Below are 16,195 nucleotides of genomic sequence, written 5' to 3'. Positions count from 1 at the left end.
AGAGAATGGAGGGTGTGTTCACTAGCTCCTACTGTGCAGGTGCAAGAGTTCAACACTGTATAACAATTACTGATCTTTGAATGACAGGCACTTGTAATGACTTTGCTGTACTCTTATAAGAGCCAGAGCCTTTTCTACCAATCATTTTTTACTCTGAATAACCCCAATGTGAACTGTTCACGTGAACTTTGTGGCTCACATTGCTTCCCAACCACGACATATGATACATTGTTTTATTAATACATGTGAAAACGGATACTCCGTTCAAAGACAAAGGTGCATGCACCAGTGCTGCTTACAGACAGACTATGTACCTCTATAAGAAATAGAACTCACATGATTATAACTACACATTCAAGTGTTTGTTTATTTTTAGAAAACAAGTTGCATACAAAACAATTAAAAAGGACATGGTTTCAGCATGCGTAAAGTGCTTGGAGTTTTGCTCCAACATACAGTGTCAATGAACCCGTTAAGTTCAGCATTTACATGCATTTTGAAAAGTAATTGATTCCAATTCAAGTGGGGCTTATGAATGATTATTTCAAGTGATTTATTCGCCGCACCTAAAATGGGCAAATGTCCAACCAGCATCCAAATACACAGCAAAAATAGCATAATGGCAGTTATGAGATTTGTCATAAGATTTCAAAATACTTCATTATACACTGAGTGTACAAAACATGCTTTTCCCATGACAGACTGACCAGGTGAAAGCAATGATCACTTATTGATGTAACTTGTTAAATCCACTCCAATCAGTTTAGATGAAGGCAGGAGACAGGTTAAAAATTATTTTTAAACATTGAGACATGGATTGTGTTTGTGTGCCATTCAGAGGGTGAATGGGAAAGACAAGATTGGTGCACTGGTTTGAGGGTCAAGAATTGCAACGCTGCTGGGTTTCACACATGTAAGTAGAATGGTCCACCACCCAAAATCGACAACTGTGGGAAGCATTGGCTTCAACATGGGCCAGCATCGGTGTGGAACGTTTGACACCTTGTAGAGTCCACGCGCCAACGAATTGAGGCTGTTCTGAGCGCAACTCAATATTAGGAAGGTGTTCCTAAAGTTTTGTACACTCAGTGTATATGAACACTAGCTTCTGGAAAACAGGAGTCGGTCTCCACCATAACCAACAGCATTTGACAAACTCCACAACAAAAAGATAAACATTTACCATAGGCAGTAAAGAAAACGACATCAACTTTAGTATAAAACAGTCGTTTCAGGAGAATGGGTTGAGTAAGTCCTCTGGTTTCCGTCTCAGTTGGTTCAGTACTACAACGAACATCAGAGCAGTGGACCCTTATGATCCAGCTCTAGCTTAAGGTTTTTTTAGGTTATGCCATTAGGAGTATCACGTCTGCGCCTTTCAAACTTAGGTCAAGCTGATCTCCGATGATTCCTTGGCGTCGATCACCTTGAAAACGCCAACCTTCTGTTTGGAGCTGCTCTTGGCCTTGTCTGGAAAGAGACAAAATGGTTACATTATACACAATACAACAGAGTCCAAACAAAAGCAAGGTTTCATCAGGTGACCATGTTACAGGGGGAGGCACTGGTGCTCTGCAGTGGTAAAGCATCCTGACAAAGACCGAGGACTTCAGTATATTGTGACGCAGGTATGATCAACATCTCATTCATGATAACAGTAGTTGTGAATTGAATAGAACCCACAGCTTAACTCACCCAGAAGGTCACTGCGGTCCAGCAGAGCCTCCAGGTCCTTGTCACTAATGACCTTCCCTTTGGTGCTTTTCACTTCCCTGAAAAAGACAAGTCATCAGATAACCATAGACTTCTGACCAACCTAATATAAAATATTTCTGAGTTTCATAATGAAAATACAATATGAAAATTGATCAACAAGGGGGGGGGGGGAAATTACACTAAAAAACAAGTACTTCTCGTAATCTCTGGTGTTGAGAAGATCCATCAGCTCAGACACGTCAACACAGCTCTTGGTCTGTTTGAGCTCAGCCTTTCCGCCTTTGAATTTTTCTAAAAAAATAAAAAAAGGTATGGTCAGTCTGAATTCAGAGAATTAAAAATTCCTCAATTCAATTTTCACATTAATTCCAAAAATTCTATATTATCCCCAACAATTCCCTCAAGCTGATCATGTCACTGTTCAGACAGCCTAGCTATACAGGAAATCTAGTTGATAGTGCATTAGTAACATTGTCTCAAAGTCTAAGCCGTGGGGGGGGGGGGGGGGGGGGGGGGTTCTACTAGGTTAATGGTTAAGATGGTCCTACCATGGATCATTTAGTCATTTGATTTAGAATTTTAGGTACACTATTATTTGATAAAATATTGAATTTAGCCTTTACTACTTTAGCCCATAGAAGCGCATTGAACATTTATGAATGCATCATAAGGAATACGGCTTTAAAGTGTCTGTCCTATATCTACAGGACAGGAAGCTCAGGAAATGTTTTTTGTTGACACATTTAAAACCAAATTTCTGTTGGCACAAAACCACCTACATATACTTCCATTCATTTGTATGGATTACCTTCACACAAGTCCTTGTGGGGGTTGTAGAGCAAAACAGAACACCATCATGGTTGTGAGAGTCATCTTACCAGAGAGGACAGTTTGTAGGCCAAACCATTCAGACGTTTGGGAAAAATACTGATTTTCAGGATGTCTCACGGTCTGGCAAACGCAGCAGTAACTCGGCCACCTTCCACCGCAGATGCGGAAGGCCGACATAGGTGATTGAGACGCAGCCCATGCAATAAAAGTGTTCTCTGATTTTGATGGGGATGTTTTGTATTATGTCACTTAAATTGACACACGGGTGAATTCAAGAATTGAATTGGAATTTCAAATGAACACACCAGACAGGAGTTTAAATACTATTTCAAATATCTCAATTAATTTCAAAGTAAGTATTCAGATATATTTTATTTGAGAAAACAAGTAGTTGAATATTTAAATGTATTTGGAAATACACTTGGAAAGGTTTTTTGTCCTGGATCAAAAAAGGGGCTTAGGTGGTTGGCGTGGCAGGGAGCATGGTTGGCCATTTGAATTTGAGAACATTTTAGAGGCCCACCCATCTTGGCGGTATAGAGGCATGTTAGCATTTAAGTACATTCCCTGTAATTCTACAAATTTCTCCATGGAGCCAAGATACAATTTATGACCCCACCCTCGAAGAGCGGGGCCACGACCAGAAATCAGCCATTATTGACAGTGACCCTGGAGCAATTACAGATAAGTGCCTTGCTTTCACCTTGTCAGCTCGGGATTTGAACTACTGACTCAACGCTCTAACCGCTAAGCTACCTGCCACCCCATGTCTGAAATACTATTTTCAAATGCATAGGAATGTACTTAAAATATACTGAACAAAAATATTTAAAACACAAAATGCATTTACATTTTACATTTACGTCATTTAGCAGACGCCCTTATCCAGAGCGACTTACAAATGCAACAATTTCATTGATTTTACATCAGTTGAAATAAATAAGGCCCTAATCTATGGATTTCAAATGACTTGGAATACAGATATGCATCTGTTGGTCACAGATAATAAATAAAAAAATCCTCACAATGGGCCTCGTCACAGTATTTTTGTACGTTCAAATTGCCATCGATAAAACGCAAATTGGGTTTGTTGTCCGTAGCTTATGCCTGCCCATACCATAACCCCACCATGGAGAACTCTGTTCACAATGTCGACATCAGCAAATTGCTCACCCACACGACGCCATACAAGTGGTCTGTGGTTGTGAGGCCGTTTGGACATACTGCCAAATTCTCTAAAACGACTTCGGAGGCAGCTGATGGAAATAACATTACTTTATTTCAGTTCATGAAACATGGGACCAACACTTTACATGTTGCGTTTATATTTTTGTTGGGTGTAAATATTTGATAAAAATACAATTTATGCGCCGTGAATATACCGGACACTCAAATACAGATGCATTTGAATCCAGGTCTGGAACACACGCTCCACAATAGTTTTGTATTCTGACATATTTAGCAGCTCTTCCATGCACCTTCTATTAAGGTGGGTTTCACATTTACCTCAAAGTAATAACAGTTTTGATGTGTCCTGGATGTGAGAGGCGTGGTACTCTACTCACTCTTGTGAATGACCATCTTCTCCAGCTTCCTCTTGGCTGACGCTCTCTCCAGGATCTTCTGGTCGATGGTGTTGGCAGTGACCAGTCGGTACACCACCACAGGTTTTGTCTGCCCGATACGGTGGCATCTGTCCTGGGCCTGCAGGTCAGCCTGAGGGTTCTGACAGAAGAAGAGTTGATTAATTATCGTGTGGCACTAGAACAATCAGTACCAAACTTGTAGCAGTAAGCAACAGTTGTTAAGCTCAACCTGAGAGCATGAGTTCTACACCTACCCAGTCACTGTCAAAGATGATGACCGTGTCAGCAGCAGTCAGGTTGATGCCCAGGCCACCTGCTCTGGTGCTCAGTAGGAAGAGAAATACCTCTGGGTCAGAAGAGAACTTGGTCATCTGCAAAAAAATATATATATATTATATACGGAAGGAAGAATAAGCTCACAACAAGAAATATTGACAGAGAGACTGCTACATGATTATAAGTAGAGCTGCACGATATGGGCAAATGTCATTTGAGCAAACACCGCGATTTACTTGCAATATTATTGTAACTCGATGGTTGGAATATAGTGGGCAACTCGAATACAGTGTTGTTTAGCATGACAACGAGTGAAAAAGCCAGGGAGGGGTTGTGATGTGCAGGAACCAAAGTGTTGGTGTTGTCAGTGTTTCTCAGGGGGGCCTAATTACACCCTACACAAATTAACGTGTTACAGTTCATTTCATATATATACATTTTTTTTAATCTGTCAATTAAAATGAATTCATTAGGCCCTAATCTTTCGAATTCACATGACCAGGAACACAGCTATACATCTGTTGGTCACAGATACCTTAAAAAAGGTCGGAGCGTGGATCAGAAAACCAGTCATATCCAGTGTGACCATTTTTGCCTCATGCAGTGCGACATCTCCTTAGCAAAGAGTTGATCAGGTTTTGATTGTAGCCTGTGGAATGTTGTCCCTCTCCTCTTCAATGGATGTACGAAATTGCTGGATATTGGCGGGAACTGGAACACACTGTCGTACACGTTGATCCAGAGCATCACAAACATGCTGAATGGGTGACATGTCTGGTGAGTAAGCAAGCAATTGAACAACTGGGACATTTACAGCTTCCAGGAATTGTATACAGATCCTTCCAACATGGGGCCATGCATTATCATGCTGAAACATGAGGTGACGGCGGCAGATGAATGGCACAACAATGGGCCTCAGGATCTCATCACATTCAAATTGCCATTGATAAAATGCAATTGTGTTCGTAGCTTTTGTCTGCCCATACCATAACCCCACCACTGTTCACAAAATTGACATCAGCAAACCGCTCACCCACACAACATATAGTTGAAACCGGGATTCATCCGTGAAAAGCACACGTGGCCATCGAAGCATGCCAGTGGCCATCGAAGGTGAGCATTGTCTACTGAAGATGGTTACAACACCGAACTGCAGTCAGGTCAAGACCCTGGTGAGGACGACGAGTACGCAGATGAGCTTCCCCGAGACAGTTTCTGACATTTTGTGAATAAATGATTTGGTTGTGCAAGGCCAGTTTCATCAGCTGTCCGGGTGGCTGGTCTCAGACCATCGCGCAGGTGAAAATGCCGGATGAGGTTTTGGGCTGTCAAGGTTACACATGGTCTGCGGTTGTGAGGCTGGATGGACCTACAGCGAAATTCTTTAAAACGATGTTTGAAGGGGCTTATGGTAGAGAACAGAACAGTATATTCTCTGGCAACAGCTCTGTGGACATTCCTGCAGTCAGCATGCCAATTGCACACTCCCTCAAAACATCAGACATCTGTGGCATTGTGTTGTGTGACAACTGCACATTTTAGAGGGGCCTTTTATTGTCCCCAGCACAAGGGGCACCTGTGTAATGATCATACTGTTAAATCAGCTTCTTGATATGCCACACCTGTCAGGTGGATTATCTTGGCAAAGGAGAAGTGCTCACTAACAGGGACGTAAACAAGTTTGTACACACAATTTGAGAGAAATAAGCTTTTTGTGCGTATGGACAATTTCTGGGATCTTTTATTTCAGCTCATGAAACACTTCACATGTTGCGTTTATATTTCTGTTCAGTCTAGATATTACATGAATCATAAGGCAGAGAAAAATGTAACATTCATGCGTCACCTATTCCTCTCCAACATACCGTTGCACAAACAATATGCTGATCTAGTCCTACAGCACCATAGCCTGACGACTCACTACATTCTCCCGCTGCTCTGTCTTTCGCTACATACTTCGGCCATCATTGAAGTCATTTGTGGTGATGAGGGGCATTGTACAAAAGGAAGACATCAGCGATTGGATCGCCTCTAACCAATCAGAGTATCAAAGCCAATGTGGAATTGTCAACCGCCGCTTCACCTTCGTGTGTTCTGGCTCAACCCATCGGTTTCTGGACCCGAGTCTCGGTAGCCAGGTAAACCACACCAGTGGCATCAGACTATTAGCTAGCTACGTTTGCGCTGGCTCTATGCCTTTAGCTAACTAGTGATTAGCAGCTAACACAGATTATTTTGGCCCCAACTTGCTAAGAGAAGACTAACTATCTGTTTGCAGAGAGTTCTATACACAAAGTAATAGCAGAATTATAAAAAGCATGTGGATTTATATTAAGACAAGGTGGAAAGCAGCATCTTTGTCTTTACGATTTTGTTTTGTTTACCATGAGCGAACTTAGAAGGAACAGCAAGTGGGTAAAGCGAGCAACTGCGCTGCTTGAGTGACGGGGCTTGGTGTGTGCGTGCAGCGGGAGAGAGATGGTTCAAGTAGCAAACTATAAAATCGGACGTTAAACACCGCTGCGAGGAGCTTCAAAATATTGCAGACATGTGCAATTTAAACATTGCACATGTCAATATCAAAATTCTATTAATTGTGCAGTCCTAATTATAAGTGCTTTATTACTGCTTTAAGGATAATTCCATTGTGGGGAGTAGACCATGCCATTACTCACGTTCTCTTCTCTGTCGAGATAGGCCATGCTCCCATCCAGTCGGCTGTACTGGTAACCCCGCAGGTAGCAGTAGTCCATTAGGATATCCAAGATGGACGTCATCTGGCTGAAAATCAGCACCTGTCCACAAGGTACACAACAGGTCAGAAGTGGTCAAACATCTTACAATACATATTCCTGGTCAAGTTTGATTTTTAATCCCCAAAAATCTATCACTTGACTGAGGACATTAAGTATAACAACTGAATTTGGACTTTAACCTTGTGTCCTCTCTTCTTCAGCTCTGGCAGCATTCTGTCTAGAATGAGGAACTTCCCTGAGGTCTGGACCAGTTGCTCATCAATCTGCAATGGAAAGAGATTCAAAGGGTGAAACAAGATCATGTATTTACATGAGCTACACCAACTGGCAGTCTAACTCCCTAAACACTCTGACAAAGCCTCTACTTAGCTGTGCTGAGAGAAGTCATGAACGCACCCACAACATTCATTGGCTATGTAATTTCTACATAATTTGATTGAAATCCCACAGGGCCTTTACCTTGAACTGCTGAGTGGCAGGGTCCAGTGGGTACTCTATGAGGTAGGGGTGGTTACAGCACCTCTTCAGCAGCATGAGGATGTTCTGCAGTTTCAGGTTGATTTGGGAGTCCAGGGGCATCTGCACGTCCACAACCGGGGCGGGGCTGGAGAGGACCGGGACAGGCAACGAGTTAGACCTCTGCTGGGGCAACTCACTCACGTGCAACTATCAACCTCAAGTCTTTAGTTCATTTATTTTAAAAGGGAGCACACATTAAAATGCTTAACATTCACAGAAAAAAATTTGAATTAGTACAATCATGTAGTGTGTCTTCATGGACACGTGTGCATCAAGTCGTATAACGGAGAAAAGATGGACTTGATCAACTATCATTGGTATGACCAGTGCACCCCCTAGTGAGTAAAGGCACAAGCATTAAAATATAATCATCCCATTTCTATGGTCACTGCAGTGTTTGCTTCACACAGAACACTGCCATAGAAGATATTCTGACCTCTGCTCAGCCTCCTTCTGAACCCTCTCCAGGTATTTCTCCAGGTCGTAGGGTGTGTCACCATCAGTCTCTTTGTAGTCCACGGGCCTCCTGGTCCTGCGCTTAGGCCTGCCGTCGGTCGTCAGCACCACTGGAGCCTCCACCTGACACGTCAAAGGGGACACGTCTGTTAGAAAGCTCCTTCAAACAAAGTCTGGCCTCTGAAAAGTCGTCAATACATACATTTGCCATTCTATATAACAGTGTAGCAGTGAACTGAGGGCCTTACCTTCACCTGGCCCAGCACTTTGGCGATGGTCTTGTTGACCACAGCAGTGTAAAAAGACTCCTGTTTGGCAGTGAGTGGGGCGTACACAACAATCTCCTTTTTGGGCGGCACCTCCAACGTCACGTCAGCCTTCAGTCTTCTCAGCAGGAATGGTGTCAGAATCTGCAGATGAAAGCGAAAGTTTATAGACTACCTACTGGTTTAACCATGTTATCTTTCCCAGTGTATTGCAGAGCTAGTCAGTCAGAGGGCTTACCTGGTGGAGCATGTGCAGGATGTTCTGCTCTCGTTCGTTAGCCACAACAGTTTTTGCATCCGAACCAATGGTGTCGATGTCAAACCACGACTCAAAGCTGTACAGATATTGGTGAAGGGCAATTACACTTCATTTTTTAACAAGGCAAAATTTTAAAAAATACATTCCATATAGTCCCAATACAACAGTAGAGACTGACAAATAGACATGTCCCCTACCTCTTGAGGTCGTCAAACACCTCAGGCAGAAGGAAGTTGAGCAGTGACCACAGCTCAGCTAGATTGTTCTGTAGTGGTGTGCCCGTCAGGAGCAGTTTGTTGTCCGTGGGCAGCATCTTCAGTTCCCTCACCAGTCGGCAGTTCAGGTTCTTGATCCTGTGGCCCTCATCCACGATCAGGTACTTCCAGTGGAAGCGCTGGGGAGGAAAAGCAAGGGGGGCTGAATGGGTTAAATAGGTGGCACAACTTGAAGTATGCATGCATAACTCAAACTTCTACGCAAATTTACCTTTGATATCAATGCATTATTTGCACAAAAAGTTATGCTCATGCCCTTCAATAGATAAGAGCTCAGTATCTTAAGTTCCAACCAACAGCTACATCAGAATACTAAGTACAGAAAAATAACATGTAACTTCTACAACCTTCATAGAGATATGAGTAGGGGAGTTGGGGCCTACCTGCAGAAACTTCCTGTCTATCATGGCAATCTCAAAGGAGGTGACCACCACAGGGAACATGTTGTGAGGACCCTGGGGCTTACGAATCCGCTTTAACAACGCCATCCTATCCTTAGCAGGCCCATGGTACAGCTGCACTGACACCTTACAGCACAAGATGAACATTGACAATTTAACAGTGAAGTCAATCAGTAATTGGCATTGGTGATACACATGACATGAATTCCCTTTGAAAATGGTATCAATAGCACAACTTCTGTAATACCTTGAATACTTATTTTTAGCGAGGAGTGTTTTTTATTTTATTTTTACCTCTGGAGTGAAGCGCTTGAACTCATTGATCCAGTTGGGCAGAGTGGACAGGGGGGCCACTACCAGGAAGGGACCCATCACCTTTCTCTCGAGCATCATGGCCACGTGGGCGATGCACTGGATGGTCTTCCCCAGACCCATCTCATCTGCCAGGATCCCATTGATACCATTCTCCCACAACATCTGGAGAAAACAAAATACAAACACACCAAGGATGATATGAAATACTGTATCCATGATCAAACAAACAAAATGTGCATAACCAACAGTCCACACTCACCCTGAGCCACTCCACACCCTCTATTTGGTAAGACCTCATGACTCCCCCAGTGAAGAGCAAGGGCTGCTGGGCGGGCACAGCCTGCCCGTTCACCTTCCTGTCTGGGTCCAGTAGATGCGTGGCATTCTCTCTCACAGTCTCTGACAGACGGCCCTTGATGTCAGCATTGGAGTCACTCATCTTTTCAATGTCCTCTGCTTCTAGCTTCTTCATCCCAGGGACCTCCTGTTATTCATGTACAGAGACATATTGACATTTGAGGTACGGTACATCTAAACACTCTCCAAGTTCTTGACTCTGTAAGAGTAAATCAGTCCAAAAATGTCCCTTGCAGTGAATAAACAAAAGTCCTTTACCTCTTCCTCCACTTTACGTTTCTTGGCCTTGGACATAATTTCCTAAAACAAAAATATGGCCCAAAAAGTAATATGTTAAAAAAATGTCAGAGTGAAATAGGCCTTGATTTATATGTTGAGAGACACCGTTTACCTCTTTAGACATGACATCAGCAATTTTATAATCTTCCTCTCGCTCCCTTTTATTTTTTTCAACTGAAAAAACAAAGAAACTTAAGTTGGATATTGTCACTATAAACTGTTTCCACATCAACTATAGAGGAACTCAATTGTCATGGATGCAAAGTAATGGAACAAGTGCTGCCTACCTCTCCCAGCCTTTTTGCCAATGCCCTGTGATAGAAAAGTTGATAAGGTTAGTGATTAAGGAGCTGCAGGCAGTAATTGTAACAAACATAAAAAATGACTCAAAGAAAATAAACTCACTCACCTTCTCTGCCTTCTTTACCAGTCTTTCCTTCTTCAGCATTTCCTGGGTTTACAGGGAAAACGTACAGTTAGACACAGCTTTTCAAAGACTCCTCACACTCCTTGGGTAGATTTCACCCCTGCCTTTTTTTTAACATTTCCGTGCATTTTCTGACCATCAAACATGAGTCAAAAAGCAATTAGGGATAGCTACAGCAGAGTTCTCTATGAACATGACTGCAGAGGAAGACTGGGAAGAACAGGGCTAAGGAGCCACGGTACATTAGTGGTCATTTGCATTTGTTCAGCCATCACACATGAGCTGTAACAGGATAAGTAGTTGTACAATATGCTGTGCAAGGGCTACTTCTAATGTTCATACCCTTTGCACTGGTATTAGACTTACCTCCTGCTGCTGCTGTTCCATCTTCGTAAGAAGAAATTTGGAATATATGTTACTTTTCTCCAGCAAGTGTTGCAGTCTCTTGAAGCGAATGTCATGAGTTTCCTTCTTCTGAGCTTCTCGAGCCTAGTAAAAAAAAAAGCGAATGCCAATGTTGGGCATTAACAACATCCACACTTGCCGAACAACAAAACCATTACAGTTTTCAAAGATGTTCAAAAAAAAATTTGAACAAAAACCTTTTTCATAATCTCCTCTTCTTTTTTCTCTCCTTTCTCCACCAACTGCATCTCCTCTTCCTCCATCTCTTTTGTGATGACAACTTCAGACACTGCATCTTCAGCTTTCACACTTGCAGCTGCTGAGAACAAGTGGTGATATGGTTAATTTACATAAAGGGGAGAATTCTCAATCAGCTAGCAACTTCTAATGATAGTTACTTCATGCTATTTACCCAGGGCTGGCCAATTAATGCATTTTTAAACTAACTTTACTTACGACTTCCAGGCAAAGTCTTCTCCATAGCCGTACCCAGCGGTTCTTCAGATTCGTTAGGCTTCGGACAATGAGGAGACACGCTTCGGGTTTCTTCCTTTACACTGTTGTTAGTGAATATTCAATGAATAAGAGTGATAAATAACCTTGCCTGTGTTAACTGTATAGCAAGTTAGCAGTTCAGCTAGCTAGCCTTGAAGCTATGAAACACCACACTAACGTTATTACCATTACGGTCGGGCAAATGCTTTGTCCAGCAACTAGCCATTGCAGACGGCTCGTTTCAGAAGCGTCAGTAGCCAGGCATCGTTAATCAAACAATTCTAAAATATTCGGTTTCACCAAGGTAACGTATCCAAACAAGAGGCATATCCAATATCTCTAGGAACAATACCTAACGTTACGATTCGACGTGTTGAATGTGTCCTTCGCTAACAAAAAAAGTGTTTAAAAACACGTTATCCAGGGTCTCCCATTTTCCGCATGTAGAATACCAATGGTTAGGTATGTAACCACGGTTATGTGAATTATATGGATCACTCCAATATATTGGTATCACTCCGCAGCGGAGGGAAACATCCGAGGTGAAGATTTACAGATTGATCCATATAGCTAACATAACCGTGGTTCCATACGTAACCTTCGTTATGTTTCACTATATTGGATCACTCCAATATATTGGTATCACTCCGCAGCGGAGGGAAACATCCGAGGTGAAGATTTACAGATTGATCCATATAGCTAACATAACCGTGGTTCCATACGTAACCTTCGTTATGTTTCACTATATTGGATCACTCCAATATATTGGTATATCCGTATCAGATTAGTCGGTGCTAGAGGGACCTGGCCAGCCAGCGGCAAAGTCCCAGCGCTGGACCGTGAATGTGAAAGGGGGGGGGTCCCAGCACAGCCCCTGGAAGGGGAGGCGACGCCCAGGACCGCTGAACCAACCACAGAGGGAGGTGCCACATTTACCCGATTGTACCTAGCAAAGGTGCAAAAGGAAGCCCAGCTGGCCGCAGCACAGATATCAGCGAGGGGCACTCCTCTCAGTAGAGCCCAGGACTCAGCCACACCTCATGTTGAATGTGCCACCACAGATCCGAGCACTGGCCTGCCAGCCAGGCGGTATGCTGTCGTAATCGCAGGCGACAAACCCCCTTCATAAACCTGGAGACCAAGGGATGGTGCCCCACTGGCCTGTCCATCCACCCCACATGGCAGGCAGATAGTGGCCAAATACCCTCAGTGTAGAGGCTGCCAAGCCCTCCTCCAAGCGAGACTGCAGGTATTGGAGGACATACTGCACCCGCATGACTTAGACAACCTCAATACCAGTGGACCAAGAGCAGAACAACCGGTATACCGCGGTTGTAACCAGCGCCCTTGCGCTCTGCATGGTGTTCATTACTCCCTTCTGTAGTCCTAACATGGACCATTGGTGCCGTTCAGTGGCCAAGCCCACAGACTGAGGTGGTGCGGCCTCGGATGCCAGAGAGTTCCCCCGACCTGAGACAGCAGGTCCGGTCTCAGGGGAAGTTGCCAAGGTGTCCCGGACAACAGGAATAGGAGAAGGCTGAACCAGGGTTGTCTGGGCCAGTATGAGGCCACCGGAAGCAGACAATGCACTGCCATCCTGGTCCTGTCCAACAAAGCCTGGATCAGTGGAAAAGCATAAGCTCCAGCCCTGGCCAATCGTGAGCCAGAGCATTCAAGCCCAGAGGCCCTGATATGGAGAACCACAGGGGGCTGTGTGCATTGTCCTGGGAGGCGAACTGGTCCACCTGCACCATCCCGAACTTGTCCCACAGGAGCTGCACCACCTGGGGATGTAGGCTACAGTCCCAAGGTGGCAGGCCCTCCTTCGAGAGCATATCCGCTGCCACATTTAGTATGCCAGGTAGATGCGCTACTCGTAGAGACACTAGACATCCCTGAGCCCAGAGAAGGTGCACCCATGCCATAATATGGAGGCGGTGGGACCTCAGTCCATCTTGATGGTTGATGTAAGCCACAACTGTGGTGTTGTCCGTTCTCACCAGGACAAGTCTTACCTTCAGATGCGGAAGGAAAGACTGCAGGGCCAGCAGTACAGCTCGGAGATATAGTGTATTGATGTGCCTGCCGCTCCAAGGGGGTAGCCAACAGCCGGTGGCCGACCTGCCTTTGGTCACACCCCGCCCCCCCAGCCGATCTGGGAGGCGTCTGTGCTGACCAGCTCCCGGCAGCACATCCTCAGCTTCTCCACCCCATCTGAGAGAAAGGAGTGACAGCGCCACCTCAACAATGCCCTGAGACACTGTGCGGTCACCCGCAGCTGGCAGTGACGCTTTGGGTGCAGCTGGTGGGAGTTGAACCACCGTTGAAGAGGCCGGAGATGGAGCAGGCCCAGGGGAAATCAACAACGAGGCCGACATCAGCAAGCCCAACAGGCGTCGGCAGGTTAGGGCGGATACCACCCGCCCCGAAAGTTGTCGAGGCAAGATAAGATCGCGTGAAACCTTCTGGTGGGCAGGCATGCTCTCATGAGGACTGAGTCCAGTTCCATGCCAATGAAGGCCACCCTCTGGGTGGGCGTCAGACGACTCTTGTCGTTTACAGTAAAGCGAAGCCCACCAATGTGGGTCAGGAGCACGCCTCTGACAGGACCTGGGTGCTGGCCGGGGGACAATCAGCCAATCGTCCAGGTAATTGAGGATCAACAATCCTCGAGAAGTGCCAGGACAGCATCCGTGCACTTTGAGAAAGTGTGGGGTGCCAAGGAGAGGCCGAAGGGAAGCAGCATGAATTCGTAAGCGAATCGGAGGTACTGCCAATGACCTGGGTGAACAGGAATATGGTAGTACGCAAACCACTGGTCCCTGGACCCGACCTGCAACACGCGGGCTGGGGACAGCATGTGGAACCTCAGTACCTTCAAGTACCCATTGCAGCTGGCCATATGACCAGCGTACCCATTGAGGTTGCAGAGGTCCAGAATCGGACGAAATCCTCTGTCTCTTTTTGGGACCACAACATTAAGTGGAGTAGAACCCACCTAGCCATTCTGATGTCGCAATCCTGCGGACGACACCCTTGTCCCTCAGGAGCAGAGAAAGCAGGCGACACATCTCCATCACTTCCCGGAGGAGCTCCTATGTGCCCTCCTGCAGCCAGAAAAACAGTCTGCAGGTAGGCCTGCAACAGCATGGCCGTGTTGGTAAGGCGGCCAAGAGAGCAGAGGGACCCATATGTGGCTCTCAAGACGTCTGGATTTTAATGAAAGACTCTTTGGGGGGGGGGGGCTCCAAAGTTAATGTCTCAACATAGTGGCAGCCCACCACCATACTCTTACATTCTGCAGGTGAAAGAACAAGGAAACCCTGTAGGGTAATTAGCAGAGAACTTAAAGCAATTCACAACACATACAAAACAAGCCAGTCGGCTAGTTGTGTAAGGTAAATACAGTTTGTGGCAGCAAGGGCCAGCAATATATTAATGGATGCACACAGAGTCGTAATGAACGCTAACGAAACAAGCACGACAAACCACGGGCGGAAGATACAGATCAACTGCACGCTGTAATTGTAGCCCTCAAGAGGGGCTGGCCATATGGCCAGCTGCAAACAGCCAGTGAGTAACTTCAACGCAAGTTTGTTACAATTACCAGAGATTTACCAAGCGCGCTTCAGAAAGTTTGTACCTCAAAACATACGAAAATTAAAGAACTTATGTCGCGGCCATGGGGTCTATACATATGGGCGGACCACAGCCGTGACACAGGTGTACACGGGAGTAAATCCTCGGACCCCTTAAAGAGTCTCTCCCTCCACCGCGGAGTGATACGAATATATTGGAGTGATCCAATATAGTGAAACAATCGTTTTTACCCTTACACTACTATGTGGTAGAATGGACTACAATGGTAGCCCAGTGGCACAGGCGGAAAATAGGAGATACTGCTGTATACAAAACGTGTTTTAAAACACTTATTTGATAGCGAAGGACACATTCAAAACCTCGAATCGTAAGTATTCTTCTAGAGAAACTAAAATACATCTTGACTGCAAACGTTATTTTGGTGAAACCGAATAGTTTAGATTTGGTTAATCAAAGGACGCCAGCCTACGGAAGCTTCTGCAACGAGCCATCGACAAAGGGTTACTACTAACCTTATATAGCTGCTTGCAACAACAAATACAGTTTTGAAACAAACAGAAGGACTTACCAACTCATATTGAAAAACTGCCAAACTAGATATGTAGTAAAAAGTTTACTACTATTTTCCTGGGATATTTGTTTGAAGAACCCGTTACAGCAAGTTACACAACTTAAAGCATGCAGCAGTCTGTGTGTGAGTGTATAATGAAGAAGGCGGGGCTTCAACATTTCGCGCCAAAGTGGATACAACCAATGTAAAAGACAGGGGTGTCTGATATTTTGCAAAACCAAGTCTCTATATTTTTGGTTTGCAGAGCATCGAAAGAGAGGAGACTTGCTAGTATGATCATTATCAAGATCATATACACATTTTTACTCACAATATAATTGTTCAGAATTGAGATATGAAATCGCTTCATGAAATATGTACCCCTTCTTAGGATATCTAGATCCATTGCCTTAATATTTCCCGCAA

At 44.6% G+C, this 16,195-nt stretch overlaps 1 protein-coding gene across 2 annotated transcripts; it reads right to left on the bottom strand.

The window, feature by feature from the left end:
- Positions 1 to 337: 337 nt before the first annotated feature.
- LOC115153149 (lymphocyte-specific helicase) lies at positions 338 to 15,939 on the bottom strand. Of its 2 annotated transcripts, none has more exons than XM_029698245.1 (23): positions 15,788 to 15,939; positions 11,581 to 11,681; positions 11,322 to 11,440; positions 11,086 to 11,208; positions 10,702 to 10,743; positions 10,580 to 10,604; positions 10,405 to 10,466; positions 10,272 to 10,313; positions 9,916 to 10,140; positions 9,636 to 9,818; positions 9,324 to 9,467; positions 8,863 to 9,059; positions 8,645 to 8,741; positions 8,389 to 8,550; positions 8,121 to 8,263; positions 7,625 to 7,769; positions 7,345 to 7,428; positions 7,085 to 7,204; positions 4,388 to 4,504; positions 4,113 to 4,272; positions 1,911 to 2,007; positions 1,696 to 1,772; positions 338 to 1,470 (listed from the first exon to the last, which is right to left on the bottom strand). In XM_029698245.1, the coding sequence occupies exons 1-23, from the start codon at positions 15,793 to 15,795 to the stop codon at positions 1,385 to 1,387; spliced, it is 2,559 nt and encodes an 852-aa protein (XP_029554105.1). In that variant the 5' UTR covers positions 15,796 to 15,939; the 3' UTR covers positions 338 to 1,384. The 2 variants fall into 2 exon arrangements, with proteins under 2 accessions (XP_029554105.1, XP_029554104.1); XM_029698244.1 differs by having other exon boundaries at positions 11,322 to 11,443; positions 15,788 to 15,937.
- Between the last annotated feature and the right edge of the window lie 256 nt (positions 15,940 to 16,195).

The sequence above is a fragment of the Salmo trutta genome, chromosome 18, assembly GCF_901001165.1.
Source record: "Salmo trutta chromosome 18, fSalTru1.1, whole genome shotgun sequence".
Taxonomy (NCBI): domain Eukaryota; kingdom Metazoa; phylum Chordata; class Actinopteri; order Salmoniformes; family Salmonidae; genus Salmo; species Salmo trutta.
This window is presented reverse-complemented; position numbering and strand designations above follow the sequence as displayed.

What these genes read in the sequence shown, in the direction of transcription:
- LOC115153149 (XM_029698244.1), bottom strand. An exon ending in TGAAGAAGAGAGGACACAAG is followed by an intron (nt 7,205 to 7,344) that starts GTTAAAGTCCAA and finishes CCTTGTGGACAG; the next exon opens with GTGCTGATTTTCAGCCAGAT. An exon ending in TCATCTTTGACAGTGACTGG is followed by an intron (nt 4,273 to 4,387) that starts GTAGGTGTAGAA and finishes TTCTTCTGTCAG; the next exon opens with AACCCTCAGGCTGACCTGCA.